At 41.3% G+C, this 20,086-nt stretch overlaps 1 protein-coding gene across 2 annotated transcripts in view; it reads right to left on the reverse strand.

Moving 5' to 3' along the window:
- The window catches only part of BCAP29 (B cell receptor associated protein 29), a 140,269-nt gene that overhangs the window by 25,866 nt on the left and 94,317 nt on the right, over positions 1 to 20,086 (reverse strand). For both annotated transcript variants that reach the window (XM_073573572.1, XM_073573570.1), the window contains exons 5-6: positions 17,928 to 18,063; positions 15,376 to 15,487 (exon numbers count right to left, since the gene is read on the reverse strand). In XM_073573572.1, the coding sequence (XP_073429673.1) occupies positions 15,376 to 15,487; positions 17,928 to 18,063 (248 nt within the window). The remainder of the gene's footprint in view (positions 1 to 15,375; positions 15,488 to 17,927; positions 18,064 to 20,086) is intronic.

Here is a 20,086-nt window from a genome sequence, read left to right on the forward strand (position 1 = left end):
GTGCTTTCTGGGTAGCTATTGGTCTAGACCTGGCTGCGGCCCTCATAAACCGTGTCACCCAAGGGTCGCTCGCTACCTCCTGATTATAGAGGGCGCCCAGGGCCGCTACCTGTACCCCGGTAAGCGCTGCGCTCTTGCTGCCGTGGTTCACCCGTCAAGGACAGGAACCCAACTGGGGGCGGAGGAGAGGTGCCGCTCTTTTGTCTGTAGGTTCCTGTCCTTGATGGGCGGACCCCCTCTCTCCGTGGTGCTGTCATGGGTGAGGGAGAAAAGGTTTTAAATACTAGAGTAGGGACTGTCCCACAAGGGTTGCCGTGACGTGGCGGGATGGCTTGTACATTATTTTGATCAAAATTATGTTTACTAAATACCCTTATTATTATTATTACCTTTATGCATTATTTGCAGTATATTTTTCACTTTTTAGTTCAGGATATTTGTGTTTTTTGTTTTCTCCAATGTTACTGATCTGTAGACGCAGTTGGATAACTAAGGCTGTGTTAACATTCACTTTCAAGCCCCCCTCACCAGAAAAGGAAAAAAAAAACAAAAAGAGGATGAATGCTTTTATACTCCATTATGTCTGCTACATTGGAGTTCATGTTGACTTGGATCTGGCCGTGCGGTCATTTCTGTTGAGCTATTCCTAAAGCATATCCAAATGTAATTTCTATAAGAAAATACAGAGCAGACCTTGCGGTGTTTTCAAGAAGCAGTCTTTGTTATGATGAAAGTATAGCGGGGTGTACAGGTCCTGTTGACTGCACTAGTGGCTGTTTGTTCTTTGTAAATAACTGTATAGGGGGTGTCAGAGCTCCCAAATCTTCCCTGAAGCCAATGTAAACTTCGCTTGCAGAAATACTTGACTCCCTACTTACAGCTCACGTAAACGTCCGTGTCTCCTGACCAAAGGTTCATATATTTCTATGAGACTGTCATTATCGGGTCGGGAGACCCAGGGCCGTTCCGTGATTGGACTGAGATACACGGACGTCTGCATGAGCCCTAATTGAGCTTTTGGGCCAATCTCCTAATAAATAGGCATCCACACTTTCCCTGAGATTGGCTAAACAGCAGGTCATGAGAGAATGGATCTTCTCTACTGATGCTGAAAACAGAATTGGTGGTGGAAACAGGAACGATTTTGCCTCTGCATTCATTACAAAATATTCCATATAACCTCTAGCACTGAGATGATCTGCGTATTTCTTTGTCAAAGAGTCATTTGGTGATAGGTCACACTACAGTGGAGAACAAGAGTGAGATCTATGGCAAGGTAACACAAAGTATGATACACTTCTGTGTAATGGACACTGCTAATATATGCTATATAATGTCCGTTTGTGCTGGGCTTTATACCCACTGTAAGGTAGCGCTGTCATTCGGGTAGGCTATACTCGCTTGGCAGCCAATAAATCACATCTGGCACAGGTTTTCCATAAAAACAATCACAGTCCATGCGGTTTATTTAGGCATCATAAACCATGGCCAGCAACATAAAGTTCATATTAACAGCATAGCGTCCATGACAGAGCTTCCCTCTGTTATCCCTGTGGTCACACAGGTTATGCCATACGCAGGCTCTTCGCCTCACAGTTATATCCCCTCTCAGGGTTTACCTCATGGCTGCTTCAACACACTGCAGACGTCCATTCCCTCCAGGGAACCATCAGGCACGTGCAGCCATTAAACACAGCATTCACTTGCTGTCAGGAAGACAGCCCCATCTCTCTGACAGGACCTTCCAAAACGAACCAACCGGGTCCCTGTATTCACGCCATGTGACCTACCCTGGCCACCTTACATGGACCGTAGCCACGCCCACCGGGTCACATGGCTATGACCTCATCACAAGTCCTTCAACCACTCATACACACTTTACAATAACGTTCTTAAACACACCCCCTGGGTGGGTTTGAAGGTAACTGGTTCCGCCCGTCTCACCAGCTACCTGGAGACTTCTCCCTGACACATTGGAACGAAAGATCAGCTCTGCTGATCAGCACATAAGCAAGCCTCCATCCCAAGGCCACCCACCTTGAGATACATAATGATCCTTTAGCACCCTGCTCCTGTTACCACTCTGGACAAGGCTATCCGTTTGTCCTGGGACACCCACACAGCACCCCCTAGCGGACACAGTGGTCACTACACCACACCACGGAAAATGCAATGTAGAGGTGAGAATCTGATTGGCCTTAGCAGTCACAGGTTTAAAAATCCAGCAGTGTACTTTCAATTAAGTGTTAGAATATAGTCAGCACAACTTACCAATCAAACAGCAATTAATCTTGTGAGAAAAGATGCAGTATAATAAGGGTTTTAATATAAACCTCTGCTTTTACAGGGGCTTTCGGTCCAGTGGGCCGTCCCTATTAGTGACTGACAGCTTTTGTATGCGTGTGCATGCAGAGACAGCTGTCAGTCACTGAAAGGAGCGCCCACTGGACCGAAAAACCCATAAAGAGAACTTTATATAAAATCTTTCTTACAAAACTATAGATCAACCTTCTCAGCTCCCACTGCTCTATTAACATTATGCCTGCATTTTCATGGTGAACATTTCACTTTATCACAAAAATCTGATTTAATCAATAAGTAATTTTTTGATAATGGATTGCCTTCAAAATAACCCTCTTTTTTTCCTTTATTATTGGGTACAAAAACCCAACTACACATATTTGGCATTGCTGCACCTTTAATGGCCTGAACTATAAAACTAGATTGCTGCTTAGCTCTCCCGGTGATTAATGTAGTAAAATTTAAAGGAAAACAGAATTGCTATTTTTTTTTTTTTTTTATTTTGGATAAAATGAAACCCAAATTTTTTGTGCAATTTCTCCTCAGTATGCAGAGACCCCAGATGTGGTGGGAAACTACTGTTTGGGCTCATGGCAGGGCTTGGAAGGGAAGAAGTGACATTTCTGAGCGCAGACTTTGATGGAATAGTCTGTGGGTGTCTTGTCTCGTTTGGAGAGCCCCTCATGTGCCTAAACAGTGGAAACCTCCCCGTAAGTGACCCTAGTTTGTAAACTACACCCCCAAGGAATTGTAATTTTTCTATATTTTGCCTACAGTCCTGTGAGGGATTGTTTTCTGAGGGATGAGGTGGCATTTTTATTGGTATCATTTTCAGTCACATACCATTTTTTCATTGCTTTCCATGCCGATTTTTGGGAGGGAGAATAAAACAAAATACAACAATTCAGGAATTGTTTTTGAAATGTCCTTTTTATTCCATTCACAGTGTTGTAAAAGTAGTAAGGCAGCTTTTTTCTCCAAGTCAGTACGATTACAGCAATATTTATGTCTTGTTTCTATGTTTTGGCGCTTTTACACAAAAACTTATTTTAGAAAACAAGAAGTGTTTTTGAATCAGTCTATTCTGAGAGCTGTAGCGTATTTATTTCTTCGCTGATGGAGCTGTATGGCGGCTTGTTTTTTGCGGGACCAGATTACGTTTTCAGCTATACCATTTTTATTTACATTCGACTTTTTAAATCGCATTTTAATCCACTTTGTTCAGCATGTGAAAAACCATCATTTTGTTGCCACTTTTTTTTTCTGTTATGTATTCACTGAAGAGATTTAACTAGTGTGACAGCTTTATAGACGGGACCATTCTGGACCCAGTGATACCAAATGAGAACTTGATATTCTGGTGCTTTTACACAATTTTTTTTTTTTTTTTTAGAAAAAAATGTTTTTACATTGCTTTATTTTGAGAGCTGTTGCCTTTTTTTACTTCTCCGATAAATAAGCTGTATGGCAGCTTGTTTGTTGTGCAATAAGATTAAGTTTTCTTAAATCAGATAGATTTATTGAATTTTTTAACATACAACAAAGTTACAACACCCATCCAAACCCCCCTTCCCCCTTTGTTCCGGACCATTTTATATATATCCTGGATGGATATATTGGTATATTTAAAAAAAAAAAAAAAAAAAAAGTACAATTTTTTTTAACCCCTTCCCGACCTATGACACAGCATATGCATCATGAAAGTTGGTGCCAATCCGACCTGTGACGCATACGCTGTGTCATGAATTGATTGCGCTCCTGCGGGTCGGATGACCGGGGTCAATGAAAGGTCACCCGACCCGCAGGTACAGGAAGACTTGTACTTCACCCCAGGGGTGTGCATATGCCCCCCCTGTGGCTACGATCACTCTGATTGGCTGTTGAAAGTGAAAGAGCCAATCAGAGCAATTGTAACATTTCACCAATGAAACTTGGTGAAATATTACAATCCAGCCATGGCCGATGCTGCAATATCATCGGCAAAGGCTGGAGACCGCGATCTGACCCCTCCACCAACTGACGGCGGCGATCTGCTGCCGCCGTCAGTATTTGGTCCCCTCACCTCTTCGCTCCCCCTGTGTATCTACCGGTGTCCCTCCGTCTTCCCCCATTGGTGCTGCCATCTCCTAAAAAGTTTGGTGCATGTGCAGTGCGTCCGCTGAACCTGCTGTCTGGCAGATTCATTCATTCCAGGCACATTTTGATTACTGTGATAAACCCTATCACAGTGATCAAAATAAAAATAAGTAAACCCCCCCCCCTTTATCACCCCCATAGGTAGGGAAAAATAATAAAATAAAGAATATATATTTATTTTTCCATTAGGGTTAGGGTTGTAATTAGGGTTAGGGTTGTAATTAGGGTTATGGTTGGGATTAGGGGTGTGTTGGGGTTAGGGATGAGTTAGAATTGAGGGGTTTCCACTATTTAGGCAGGGGTCTCCAAACGTGACATGGCGTCACCATTGATTCCAGCCAATTCCAGCCAATTTTGCGTTCAAAAAGTCAAACGGTGCTCCCTCCCTTCCGAGTCCCGACGTCTGCCCAAACAGTGGTCTACCCCAACATATGGGGTATCCGCATACTCAGGAAAAATTGCAGAACAACTTTGGGGGTCTAATTTCTCCTGTTACCCTTGGGAAAATAATTGGGGGCTAAAAAATTATTTTTCTGGAAAAAAAGATTTATTTTCACGGCTCTGCGGTATAAACTTTTGTGACGCACTTGGGGGTTCAGAGTGCTCACCACACATCTAGATAAGTTCCTTGGGGGGTCTAGTTTCCAAAATGGGGTCACTTGTGGGGGGTTTTCTACTGTTTAGGCACATCAGATACTCTGCAAACTTAACATGACGCCCGCAGACCATTCCATCAGTCGGCATTTCAAAACGTCACTACTTCCCTTCCGAGCCCCGACGTGTGCCCAAACAGTGGTCCCCCCCACATATGGGGTACAAGCGCACTCAGGACAAACTGGACAACAACTTTTGGGGTCCAATTTCTCCTGTTAAAAAATTGCGGGCTAAAAAAAAAAAATCATTTTTGAGGAAAAAGAAGGATTTTTTTATTTTCACGGCTCTGTGTTATAAACTTCTGTGAAGCACTTGGGGGTTCAGAGTGCTCACCACATATCTAGATAAGTCCATTTTATCCTGCTGCCCATGTTAAAATGAAAAAATTGAGGCTAAAAGAAAATTTGTGTGAAAAAAAGTACTTTTTCATTTTTACGGATCAATTTGTGAAGCACCTGGAGGTTCAAAGTGCTCACTATGCATGTAGATAAGTTCCTCAGGGGCTCTAGTTTCCAAAATGGGGTCACTTTTGGGGGAGCTCCAATGTTTAGGCACACAGGGGCTCTCCATACGCGACATGGTGTCCGCTAACGATTGGAGCCAATTTTCCATTCAAAAAGTCAAATGGCGCTCCTTCCCTTCCGAGCCCTGCCGTGCGCCCAAACAGTGGTTTATAACCACACATGAGGTATCAGTGTACTCAGGAGAAATTGCCCAACAAATTTTTGCATCCATTTTATCCTGTTGCCCATGTGAAAATGAAAAAACTGAGGCTAAAAGAAAATTTTTGTGAAGAAAAAAGTACTTTTTTTTACGGATCAATTTGTGAAGCACCTGGGTGTTCAAAGTGATCACTATGCATGTAGAAAAGTTCCTTGGGGGGGTCTAGTTTCCAAAATGGGATCACTTGTGGGGGAGCTCCAATGTTTAGGCACACAGGGGCTCTCCAAATGCGACATGGCAACCGCTAAATATTCCAGCATGTTTTCCATTCAAAAAGTCAAATTGCGCTCCTTCCCTTCTGAGCCCTGCCATGTACCCAAACAGTGGTTTATGATCACATATGAGGTATCGGTGTACTCAGGAGAAATTGCCCAACAAATTTTAGGATCCATTTTATCCTGTTGCCCATGTTAAAATAAAAAAATTGATGCTAAAAGAACATTTTTGTTGGAAAAATTAAAATGTCCATTTTTTCTTTCCACGTTGCTTTAGTTCCTGTGAAACACCTGAAGGGTTAATAATCTTCTTGAATGTAGTTTTGAGTAGCTTGAGGGGTGCAGTTTTTAGAATGGTGTCACTTTTGGGTATTTTCTGCCATATAGACCCTTCAAAGTGACTTCAAATGTGAGGTGGTCCCTAAAAAAAAGTGGTTTTGTAAATTTTATTGTAAAAATGAGAAATCGATGGTCAACTTTTAACCCTTATAACTTCCTAACAAAATAAAAATTGTCTCCAAAATTGTGCTGATGTAAAGTAGACATGTGGAAAATGTTATTTACACCATGTTCCAAATTATTATGCAAATTATATTTTTGTATAATTTTCCTAAGTAGTCGGTGCAAATGACAGTCAGTCTAATAAAAGTCCTCACCCGTTAGAGTATACATCGAATTTTATTGAAGAAACCGCCCAGTGATAACAGTATAATCTCCAAAATGAAAATCTCACAATGCACTGTTCCAAATTATTAGGCACAATAGAATTTCTAAACATTTGATATGTTTTAAAGAACTGAAAATGTTCATTTGTGGAATTTGCAGCATTAGGAGGTCACAATCACTGAACAAAAAAGCTATTTAACACCAAAACATCCTAACAGGCCAAGTTACATGTCAACATAGGAACCCTTCTTTGATATCACCTTCACAATTCTTGCATCCATTGAACTTGTGAGTTTCTGGAGAGTTTCTGCTTGTATTTCTTTGTATGAAGTCAGAATAGCCTCCCAGATCTGCTGTTTTGATATGAACTGCCTCCCACCCTCATAGATCTTTTGCTTGATGATACTCCAAAGATTCTCTATAGTAGGGTTCCCCAACTCCGGTCCTCAAGGCCCACCAACAGGTCATGTTTTCAGGATTTCCCTTGTATTGTACAAGTGATGCAATTATCACCTGGGCAATACTAATGAAATCCTGAAAACCTGACCTGTTGGTGGGCCTTGAGGACCGAAGTTGGGGAACCCTGCTCTATAGGGGTGAGGTCAGGGGAAGATGGTGGCCACACCATAAGTTTATCTCCTTTTATGCCCATAGCAGCCAATGACTCAGAGGTATTATTTGCAGCATGAGATGGACGAAGGAGTCTGTCTCCGAAACACGCTGACCTGGTCCGCCGCACACACTGCCACCAATTTTGAGGTAACTTGATTTAGGATGTATTAACTTATCTGTGTGTATCGCTTATTGCTACCCCCGTCCCTGAGGCAGTGGTTCTCTGTGACCCTGCTTAATTGTGCTTTTGATGTCAATTAATGTTATTCCTGTTCCAGAGGCATTGGTCCTCTGTGGCCCTACGTGATTATGCCCCTGGGTTAATTAATATTGTGGCATTAATCCCCTATGAGATTCTTTTACATATACCAGTGGGTTAGCTATATTGAGATTACATATTCTGCTTTTATGGGAAGTGCCAATCCATGAATGGATATATGCAGATAGGATACCAGGAAATTTTTCAACATTTATCTAGTTTCTTAGTAGCTAGCCTAATTTTAGGTGGTGGTCCCATCTGATACATGATTACACTATTTTTGATATAGGTACTATGAGGAATTTAACTCTCTCTATCCCATATATATACTTTTTCAATTGCTCAATATAATTGGATGGTTTTCATAAGACAATATTATAAATACCGTATATTGATTGTGGTGGTCCAATGGTCCTCTTTTTTTGCACTGTTGCACTTTTTGTATGTTTTGCACTTGTTCCCCATGAATTCCCTTTCCTGTCCAATTTTGCCAATAAAATCTTTTTCTTATAGTTGGGTTTACCTGGTCGTTTTATGTGGTTTTGCCATACCCCCGCTCTTGTTTTGTACTTTGTGGGGTTAAATGGAGGAATAAGTAAACATTGGTCTGGTTTAGTTTTTTTTTTTTAGGAATTTCATTGCGCAGTAAAATAACCTTATTCTGCGAGTCAGTACAATAAGCACAGCATCTAACTTATAGTTTTCTTTATGTTTTACAACTTGGAAAAAATGAAAAGAACATTAGTTACACAACTTTTCATGCTGAGCTTTAAGCTTTTTATTGGTACCATTATGGGACATTTATGATTTTATTTCAAGGCTCTTTTAATTCAATCTTTTTTCGGGGGGGGGGTGTTGATTTACATTTTTATTATTTTATCCCCATCTACTCTGCCTGCAGTTTGCCATGGTTGGTCTGCTTTTTATCCATATAGAGAAATAGCCTGTGTGATCCATCTACTTCACTTGTAAATTGCCATTTGTGTGTTTTCATCATTATCCATAGCCTGTGAGATCTGCCCTCCTCGAAAACCTGGATGTTTTTCTCACTTTATCCACACTCTGATCTGCCAGGTTTAACCTTCCTCATCCTCACTGCTGCCATCTCCTACACTAAGACATTGGCGGGATCAGACAGCAAGTCAGGAGCAAGCGGCCAGAAGCACCAGGGCAGCTAACTTTGTGAAGAAATCACAACAGACAGCAGCAGGAAAATGGGAGTAATGAAGACTACATAGAAAATCTTTTTTTTTCCATTAGGTTGCAAATGAACTTTTTAAAAAAAATACAATGTTAATATCCTTTAAGGTTCTGTCGTGCAGAAATATAACAAACAAGACATGTATAAAACATAATGGAGCAGAGATCCTTAAAGTCACTTCTCAGACAATCGTACATATTTTGAGGAGTAAGTTTCAATTAGGGCTTGCTCTCATCTATGTAAGAAAAAAAAAAAAAAACTGATGTTGATCCATAAAAGTAGGATGTGTCTCATGTGAGTACAATGCGATTTTACCAGACAACCCGATTATTAACCCCTTAGTCAAAAGTAACACACACACACACACACACACACACACACACCTAAAAGTCCTTTATTTGTAAAAAGCACTCCCCAACAAATGTCCTCTATTACCAATTTATTACCATAAAAAAAATAACCCTCAGGGTACGCCAAAGTCCATATGGAGGTTCCACGACTTTCCCAGTCATCTTCTTCCAGTCAATGGAGCCCAGTTCAGAGAATGCAGATCCATAGACAGAAGCTGCAGCCACTGTCGGTTCTCATGCTGCGTAGAGCGAGAATCCAGCTATTGTGATGAGCGGTGACATCAGTAAGATTATCAAAGTTCAATGACGCTGAACTGCAGTAACCTCACTGTTGTCACCGCTCACAGCATGAGAACCGGCTTTGAGCGGTGATGTCATTCTTTTTTAGGGCCCCTTTTTAATAACCAGCTGTGAGCAGATATTAATAGGCTGGGAAACTCCATGGTTATCGGCCCCTTTCCAGACTATCAGGACCAGCTCACAGCTGTCTGCTTTCCCTTAGCTGGTTATTTGAAAAAAAGGGTGGGCCTGACGCCATTTTTTTAATTTATTAGCGAAATATAAGTACAGACAACTACACAAAGCACTGTTTATAAAGCTCATTGACAGGTTTCCATCTATTCTATCGGTTCGGGCTGTGTATTTACTGTACTCGACTGATGAAATGTAAGGTTTCCTTTGAAATGTTTGCATAAAATCGGACAGCACACGCATGGTACGCGTGCAGTTTCTCGCGAACCCATGGACTTGTATTGGCGAGTCTTGTCCAACATACACGGCCACTCGCAGCATGCTGTGATTTTTTTTTTCCCTCATCCAGATTCAAGTTGAGAAAAAAAATCATATAACAGCACAGAATCATTGAATAACATTAGCCAGAGTGTAATCCGATTTTTTATCGAATTGCACTCATCCAATTTATACGCAGATGAGAACAAGCCCTTAATGTCAATATATCAGTAACGTAAGCAAAGTAAAAAACAAAACAAAAAAAAACTGCTATAAAGATAGAAAGACCCTTATCCAGAAGATTAATGTCTTGTGTATTTGAGTTTATTCTCTCCTAAAAGCTACGAAAATGATTCACACAAGGTCAGAATTTATACAATGAACCGGTTTCTCTGTTTTACTTAGTAATGTCACACACCCAGTGACATCCAATGTGACATCTCAAACAAGCCAAAACTGCTTTCATCTCACATTGTTGAACATTTAACATTAAGGGCAGACCAAAAATAAAGTATTAACGTGCAGTTGCAATGTGATCTTTTAAATGAGTAATCTGTCCTTTTGTAGATTTAAGATTTGTGTGATCATAAATTGACTTGGTGCTTAACCCCTTTACCCCCAAGGGTTGTTTGCACGCTAATGACCAGGCCAACTTTTACAATTCTGACCACTGTCCCTATATGAGGTAAAATAACTCCGGAACGCTTCCATGGATCCCGGCGATTCTGACATTTGTCTCATGACATATTGTACTTCATGTTAGTGGTAAAATTTCCTTGATATAACTTACGTTTATTTGTGAAAAAGATGGAAATTTGGTGAAAATTTCGCAATTTTCCAACTTTGAATTTTCATGCCCTTAAATCAGTATTATGGCACACAAAATACTTAATAAGTAACATTTACTACATGGTTACTTTACATCAGCACAATTTTGGAACCCCAATTTTTTTTGCTAGGAAGTTATAAGGGTTAAAAGTGGACCAGCGATTTCTCATTTTTACAACACCATTTTTTTTTCAGGGACCACATCACATTTGAAGTCACTTTGAAGGGTTTATATGACAGAAAGTACCCAAAAGTGACACAATTTTAAAAACTGCACCCCTTAAGGTGCTCAAAATGTTTAAAAGAAAAAAAATAACTTTTTAAAAAAAAAAAATTACTTCAGGCCCAATTTTTTTTTATTTTACCAAGGGTAACAGGAGAAATTGGGCCTCAAAAGTTATTGTGCAATTTGTCCTGAGTACGCCGATACCTGATATGTGGGGGAAAACCACTGTTTTGGCGCATGGCAGAGCTCGGAAGGGAAGGAGCGCCGTTTGACTTTCAACGCAAAATTGGCTGGAGTTGAAATCGGACGCCATGTCACGTTTGGAGAGCTGCTGATGTGCCTAAACAGTGGAAAACCCCCAATTCTAACTACAACCCTAACCCCAACCCTATCCCTAACCCTAAAAGCACTACCCCTAATGGGAAAATGTAAATACATTTTTAAATTTTATTATTTCTCCCTAATTAAGGAGGTGATAACGGGGGGGGGGTTTGATTTACTATTTATAGCGGGTTTTTATGTTTGGCAGCTGTCACATGCTAAAAGACGCTTTTAATTGCAAAAAAATAGTTTTTGCATCACCACATTTTGAGAGCTATAATTTTTCCATATTTTGACCCACAGAGTCATGTAAGGTCTTATTTTTTGTGGGACGAGTTGAAGTTTTAATTAGTACCATTTTCAGGCACATGACATTTTTTGATCGCTTTTTATTCCAATTTTTGGGATGCAGAATGAACAAAAACCAGCAATTCATGAATTACTTTTTTTTTTTTTTGGGGGGGGGGGGGGGGGCGGGCGGGCCTTTACACCGTTCCGCGTGTGGTAAAGTCGATAAGGCAGTTTTATACTTCGGATCTGTACGATATCTTTTTGTTTATGTTTTGGTGCTTTTATACAATAAAAACAATTTTATATAAAAAATAATTATTTTTGCATCGCTTTATTCTGTGAGCTACAACTTTATTTTTTCGTTGATAACGCTGTATGGAGACTCATTTTTTGAGAGACAAGATTACTTTTTCAGCGGTACCATGTTTATTTATATCCGTCTTTTTGATTGCGTGTTATTGCACTTTTTGTTTGGCGTTGTGATGATAAAGCATTGTTTTTTGCCCTTTTTTGAAGGGGTTCACTAAAGGGGGTTAACTAGTGGGACACTTTTATAGGGCGGGTTGTTCCGGACGCGGCAATACTAAATGTGTACTTTTTTTTATTTTTTTTTAAAAAAGAGTTTATTAGGGAATATTTTTAGTTATTTATTTAGGAATTTTTTAAAGGGAGTCTTTCCCCCATTTTAGCCCTATCAGCTGCCGGCACCTCCATCAGGGGCTTATCTACAGCCATCTGAAATGCTGTAGATAAGCCCCTGATGTAACCTGAAAGATAAGAATAAAGAGTTAGATTATACTCACCCCGGCGTTCGGTCCGGTCCAATAGGTATTGCCGTCCCGTCCGGCCCCTCCCATCTTCATACGATAACGTCCTCCTCCTTGCTTCTCCACTCGGCTCCTGCGCAGGCGTACTTTATCTGCCCTGTTGAGGGCAGAGCAGAGTACTGCAGTGCGCAGGCCCTCTCTGACCTTTCCCGGCGCCAGCGCACTGCAGTACTTTACTCTGCCCTCAACAGGGCAGATAAAGTACGCCTGCGCAGGAGCCGAGGAAGAAGTAAAGAGGAGGACATCATCGTATGAAGATGGAAGGCGCCGGATCGGACCGCGACATCCACCGCACCTGACTCGGCCCCCCTGTGAGTATAATCTAACGTGTTTTTCTTATCTTTCAGATTTAATTGGGGGCTTATCTACAGCATTACAGAATCATGTAGATAAGCCCCCGATGGCAGTGGCCGCAGCTTATAGGGCTAAAATAGGGTGACAGATTCCGTTTAAAAAATTTTTACACATCTTTTTTACTTTATTATATTGTCCCAGTGTGGGACATTACTATATAAAGTCAGATCGCTGATCTGACACTTTGCAATGCACTGTGTCAAATCAGCGATCTGACAGGCACAGCAGGTGGCTTCTCAGCGCCTAATCTCAGCAGGCACTGAAAAGCCACCTCCCTGCAGGACCCGAAGGCCCCCGCGGCCATCTTGGATCCGGGGGCCTGCAGGGAGGAGGCCCTCGCACTAACGCAAACACATCACGTTGTTCCGTGGGTCTCACGGAAGCATGCAGGGAGCCCCCTCCCTGCGTGATGCTTCCCTATGCCCCCTGGAGTGACACCAGTGAGGAGAGTAGACTGTCATTACATGTCTCATACAGGAAAAAGCCAGTTTTAAGCTATTGTGGAGGCATGTTCCTTTTTATGCCCTGCATGATGCCTCCTGCTTATGATTGGTCAAGGTCTTGCAGCGGAATAAGTAAACAGCTCCAGAAATAAAATCTTTGGGTAACCAACATAAGATGCAGAGATGAGAAATTGAAAAATAACAATTGTATGTTAAATCAGATCTGTAGCCATTACTTTCGTGATAGGAATAGTTTAAGATGCTCAAATTCGTAAAAGGTCCTTTTTAAATCAGATGTTAAAGACGACCTATAACCCTCCTGTGGGTGCCTTTTGTTTTTAAGAAAATAATAGACAGCCACACACTAAACGCTTACATAAGAGTATTTAATTAAAAATATAATCAGTCCTTAAACAATTTCTAAAAGGACTTAGACTGTTTATAGCATGAGCTGTGTTTATATTTTCAGATTCCGGCATTTTAAGTGGCAATTTAAACGGAACCTGTCAACACCCCTCCCCTCAGAGACATATATTACCTATTAATATGGGCATACAAGTAATAGAAATGTTACACTTGTCCTACCTGTATGCCTCATATTAAGTCTTGTTGTTCTTCCTGGCTTTGGAGCGTGCAGTGCCTGGAAGAAATTCCTGCCTCCTGTCTTCACTGTAATACTAGCCCCCTCCCATGCCCCGGAATCCTGCTCCATGCAATCCCTCCCCCTTCACAATACGTACCTCTTCCTCCATACTGTGGGCACTGCATTCAGGGATCTTCTGCACAGGCAACTTTTTCTCCAGTGACCTCTGGTGCTCCCCCCACTTCCTCTCTACATAGTCATCGCTATATACACATGGTTCCTAGTGATGACTATGCAGGGAAGAAGTGGGGAGAGCACCTTATTGGCACGCACGCCAGAGGTCACAGTGACACGCCTGTGCAGAAGATCTCTGAATGCAGTGTCCACAGAAGGAAGGAAGAAATATGCATTGTGGAGGGATTGCAGGGCACAGGATTCTGGGGCCATAACTGACATACATGGAAGGGGGGTAGTATTACAATGAAGACAGGAGGCAGGTACTTCTTCCAGGCACTGCATGCCCCGGAGCCTGGAAGAAATCATTAGCATAAAGACATAATATAACATTTCTCAACAACAAGACTATTAATATGAGGCATACAGGTAGGTCTAGTTAGTGTAACATTTCTATTACGTGTATGCCCATATTAATAGGTCATATACACCCCAGGGGTGACTGATTTCCTTTAAAATTCTTGATGGCAACAATTGCTATTAGAACACAAGTTCTTGCTCTTGATTAAAGCAATGCTGACCCACACATCTTGTTTTGTACAGGTGGTCAATGGACACTGCCAGTCCATTGCAGCCTATAATTCAATGACTTTCTATAGGACACTTTGCTAGGCATGCGGGGGCAAAGATCTTTGTAAATTGAAGGAAAGGAAGGCAACTATGACCCAAACCTACTGTAAATGGTTAATACTATGTTATTTATTATAAAATAAGGGTACCGTTACACCTAGCGACTCACCAGCGATCCCGACCAGCGATATGACGCGGTCAGGATCGCTGGTGAATCGCTGGGTGGTCGCTAGTGAGCTGCCACTCAGGCAGATCTCACCAGCGACATCGCTGGGGTCGGGGTCGCTACTTACCTGTCAGACGCGGCGATCCTGCGTCCTCCCGCCCGGCTCCACGCGTCGCTCGTCGTCACAGCAGGAAGCGCCGCAGGAAGCTGACGACGAGAAATGGTCCAGCAGCTTCTCGCGCGATCAGCGATAACCAGCGGGGGAGCCGGTCGGAGGTAAGTATCACATGCAGCGATATCGCTAGCAATATCGCTGTAACGTCACAAAATCGGTGACTTTACAGCGATATTGCTAGCGATATCGCAGTGTGTAACGGGGGCTTAAGAGTGTTACTTCTCATTGTAATCCTGTAGAACCTATGTGATAACAAGACTACTGAAAAGTCATCTATTCATGACAGGAAGCACTAGCCTTAAAATTTAAAAAAAAAATATCAAAAATGTAACATACAAACCGGATTTAAACATTAGGTTATTTTCTTATTATAACTTTTTATGTATTATAGGTTAATGCTTTGCTTTAATTGAGAACAACAGTTAAAGGTATGCAAGGCATGAATATGACTATGAATTTAAAGGGATAAAACAGTATATTTTCACATAAATTTAGCTCAAACAATACTCACCTTCTGCCATTCTTTGCAGTTCTGCTTTTCCCATTTCAATTTCATTTTTCAATTTGTCATTCTCTTTTTTGATTTTCTGGTCATTTTCACTGACTTTACTTGAATCCAAAACCTTCAAAATAAAAGATGCAAACGAAAAAGAATTAGCTGGGTAGTAAGGCAAAATTAGCAATTGTAAGTACACAGTGCCATATAATATGATGCAATATATTAATAGGATAATAACATGAATGGGAGTACTTCCTTAATTTTTGTGGCTTTCTGTATTTGTAAGGAAACTCAAAAAGTATCAATGAACAAATTATGGGAGTCCCATTGGAGCTAGACTGCAAAATGTAGCATGTAAGGTCTTCTCAGAAACAGTGGGTTCGGAAAGTATTCAGACCCCTCTACATTTTTGTTTCATTGCAGCCATTTGGTAAATTCAAAAAAGTTCATTTTTTTTCTTATTAATGTACACTCTACAGCACATTTGACTGAAAAAAAAAAAAGTAGAAATTTTTGCAAATTTATTAAAAAAGAAAAACTCATATCACATGGTCATAAGTATTCAGACCCTTTGCTCAAACACTCATATTTAATCACATGCTGTCCATTTCCTTGTGATCCACCTTGAGATGGTTGTACTCCTTCATGGGAGTCCAGCTGTGTTTAATTAAACTGATAAGACTTAATTTGTAAAGGTACAGACCTGTCTATGTAAAGCTAGAGTCACACATAGCGACTTACCAGCGATCCCGACAACGATATCAACGTGTCAGGATCGCTGGTAAGTCGCTATGTGATCGCTGATGCCATATTCATGTCAAAAATAGAATTAAAATAAAAAATAGTGTTATTCTCACCTTCCGACGTCCCACGCAGCATTCTCGCCTCTCTCCACGCTCCGGTCCAAGTAATCCTTTGCGAGAATTACCGCGATGATGTCCGTTCTCACGGGATCGCGAAGTCTCGTGGTTATTCTTGCAAAGGATTACTGGGACCGGAGCGTGGAGAGAGGCGGAAATGCTGCACGGGACGCCGGAAGGTGAGAATAATAACAATATTTTTTATTTTTTTTTATTATTTTACAGCTGATCACTGGTCACCCGCCTGTCACACGCAGCGATGCGTGCTGGCCAGCGGGAGATCAGCGACGAAAAAAAGTCCAGAGGTTTCTTGCAGCGACCAGCGATACCGGCAGGGGGGACGGTTGCTGATCGCTGTCACACACAGCGATCTCGCTGGTGAGATCGCTGTTGTGTCACAAAAGTTGTGACTCAGCAGCGATCTCGTCAGCGAGATCGCTATGTGTGACAGGGCCCTAAGACCTCACAGTGCATGTCAGACCAAATGAGAATCATGAGGTCAAAGGAACTGGCCAAGGAGCTCAGAGACAGAATTGTGGCAAGGCACAGATCTGGACAAGGTTACAAAAAAGTTTCTGCAGTACTCAAGGTTTCTAAGAGCACAATGGCCTCCATAATCCTTAAATGGAAGAAGTTTGGGACCACTAGAAGTCTTCCTAGACCTGTCCGTCCATCCAAACTGAGCAATCGTGGGAAAAGAGCATTGGTGAGAGAGGTAAACAGGAACCCCAAAATCACTGTGGCTGAGCTCCAGCAATGCAGTAGGGAGATGGGAGAAAGTTCCTCAAAGTCAACTATCACTGCAGCCCTCCACCAGTCGGGCCTATATGGCAGAGTGGCAGAAGTCTCTCCTCAGTGCTAGACATATATAAGCCTGCATAGAGCTTGCTACAAAACACATGAAGGACCCCCAGACTACGAGAAATAAGGTTCTCTGGTCTGATGAGACGAAGATAGAACTTTTTGGTGATAATTCTAGGCGGTTTGTGTGGAGAAAACCAGGCACTGCTCATCACCTGCTGAATACAATCCCAACAGTGAAACATGGTGGTAGCAGCATCATGCTATGGAGGTGTTTTTCAACTGCAGAGACAGGAAGATTGGTTGTAATTAAAGGAAACATGAATGTGGCAAAGTACAGAGTGCTCTGGACCTCAGACTTGGCCGAAGGTTCACCTTCCAACAAGACAATGACCCTAAGCACACAGCTAAAATAACAAAGGAGTGGCTTCAGAACAACTGTGTGACTATTCTCTGAAGAGACCTGAAAATGGCTCTCCACCAATGTTCACCATACAACCTGATGGAATTGGAGAAGATCTGCAAGGAAGAAACACAGACGATCCCCAAATCCAGGTGTGAAAAACTTGTTGCATCATTCCCAAGAAGACTCATGGCTGTACTACCTCAAAAGGGTGCTTCTACTCAATGCTGAGCAAAGGGTCTGAATACTTATGACCATGTGATATTTCAGGTTTTTCTTTTCTAATAAATTTGCAAACATTTGTTTCTCTTTCAGTAAGAGGTGTGGTGCAGAGTGTACATTAATGAGATTTACCAAATGGCTACAAAGGGGAATGAATACTTTCTGTACCCACTGCATATCCAAGCATGCAAGGAAGACATAGATTTTGTTTTCCATACATACCTGGCTCTGATGACAGCACAATGAAACTACGGTATTTATCATAAAAGTCATTTTACCTTTTTCAGATATTCATTGTCCTCCATGTACTTTTTTGCAGCTTCGTTGTTTTTTTCCACTTGGGCCTTCAGAGCACCACTGGATTCTGTCTCTGATGCCAACTGCACTATAAGATTAGTTACCCTTCTCAAAACGCTGTAAAATAGGTGGAGGACAACAGCATGAGGTAACATTCAAAAGCATTTCCTACACCAAAAATTCCCACCCAGCTTCTAATACTGAAAGACAGTCCGAATCAGTCCCTGAGTTCTCTGCCTATAAAAGATAAATGTAGAAGCAGAATCCATTGCATGCAAAAGGGTAGGCCCCTTTGTTTTGTCTCATCACAGGATTGACCACAGCATAGAAATTAAAGAGGTTGTCCACTATTTTTACATTGATGCCCTATCCTTAGGATAGTCATCAATTTCTGATCGGCCAGGGTCGGCACCCCTGATGATCAGCTGTTATTTGTGCCGCCAGTACTTACTTGCAGAGCTTGGTCGTTTACTTGTAGTGGCCAATGCGGGGTAGTATGCTACATTCAATAGGAGGCGGATGTGCAGTAACAAGCCCCAGCCACATCAAGTAGATGGCAAAGCTCCGCAAGTAAGTAGTGCCGGACCCGGGCCAATCAGACATTGATGCCCTATCCCATGGATAGGGCATCAATGTAAAAGTTGTGGACAACCTTTTTAAACACCAGGGATCATAACTTTCTCTGATTTCCACTGTAAGAGCAAAACTATGAATGGTAACTGCACTCCTACTCCTGATTGTGTGGACACGGATTTTCAGCATTTTGAAGTAGTATTTAATTTTCCAATGTACTTCTGCCGAAGCCTGTTTTCACCTTTTTTGACCAGGCCAAAGTTTTCAAATCTAACACTTTATGTGGCAATAACTTCAACATATCTCGGAAATTTAAATACTGTTTTTATAATGGTATATTGTACTTTAGGCTATTAGTATAGTTAGGTTGATATGATGTGCATTCATTTTTTAAAACATCTGAAATTTAATTCTAGTACTTTTTCCCTAATTTTTCATTTTCACAATGGTAACAGGAGTAAATGAACACCATAATTTGTTGTACAATTTCTGTCGAGTACACAGATACTTCATATATGGCCCGAAACTACTTGTTTGGGTGCACTCCCCAGGGAAACCACGTCTCTCAAGGAATTAATCTAAGGCTACGGTCATACGTACAGTATTTGGTCAGTATTTTACATCAGTATTTGTAAGTCAAAATCAAGAGTGGAACAGTCAGTGGAAAAGTATAATAGTACTAACACGTGCACAACTTACACATTTTTCACCCACTCCTGATTTTGGCTTACAAATACCGATAAAAAATACTGACCAAATACTGAACCTGTGAACATGGCCGAAGGGTGTGGTGAGCATATTGAATCATAAAATTTTATAATAGCTAGCGGCAAAAATAAAAAATGACTTTTAATACTAAATACTGCTCTACCTCAAAATTACCGTATATCTGGTGAAAACGAAAAATAAGAGAAAAAGGACCCCAATTCTTGGAACAGTTTCTCCTGAGTATGCCAATAACCCATTTGGGGTCAGTCACACTGTAAAGCTCAAGGGCACCCTATTGCAGTGCAGATTTTGCTACAATAGATTGCAGATGCAAAGTCAGAATTAGCAGAGGCCATGAGTTGCCAGAACAGAAGATCCCATCAGACAAAATTGATTTAACATACTACACCTCCAAATTTATTAATCTAGAGGCGTACAGAGCATGTTAACAGTGACGCTGTTTTAATAACAGATTTTTTATTTTCACAAGGTGTAATAGATGAAAGTGGCCCAATAATTTGTGGTTGGTAACTACTGTTTGGGAAGATGGCAGGGCTACAGGGCTATTTAGAAAGTAACACCATTTGACTTTTGGAGCTCAGATTTTCCTGGAATAGTTTGTGGGTGCCAGAACATCTGACTATTCTTACTCCAAGGTGTTTTCCAGAAATAAGTGAAAAAAGGGAAATATGCCACCTTAGTTGCTCAATACATTGTGCTGAGCTTGTGCTTCTGAAGACACGTGCCTCGTCAACTGCTATAGGGAAGTCATCAACAAAAAATTACATTGTTTGAATCAGGTTTTTGTGTTACATAAATTACAACAGTATTTGGCAGTGTGTCTTTTTATTTTGTTTCA

This window comes from Dendrobates tinctorius, unplaced genomic scaffold (genome assembly GCF_039654945.1).
Source record: "Dendrobates tinctorius isolate UK_male_01 unplaced genomic scaffold, ASM3965494v1 ptg000035l, whole genome shotgun sequence".
Lineage (NCBI taxonomy): Eukaryota > Metazoa > Chordata > Amphibia > Anura > Dendrobatidae > Dendrobates > Dendrobates tinctorius.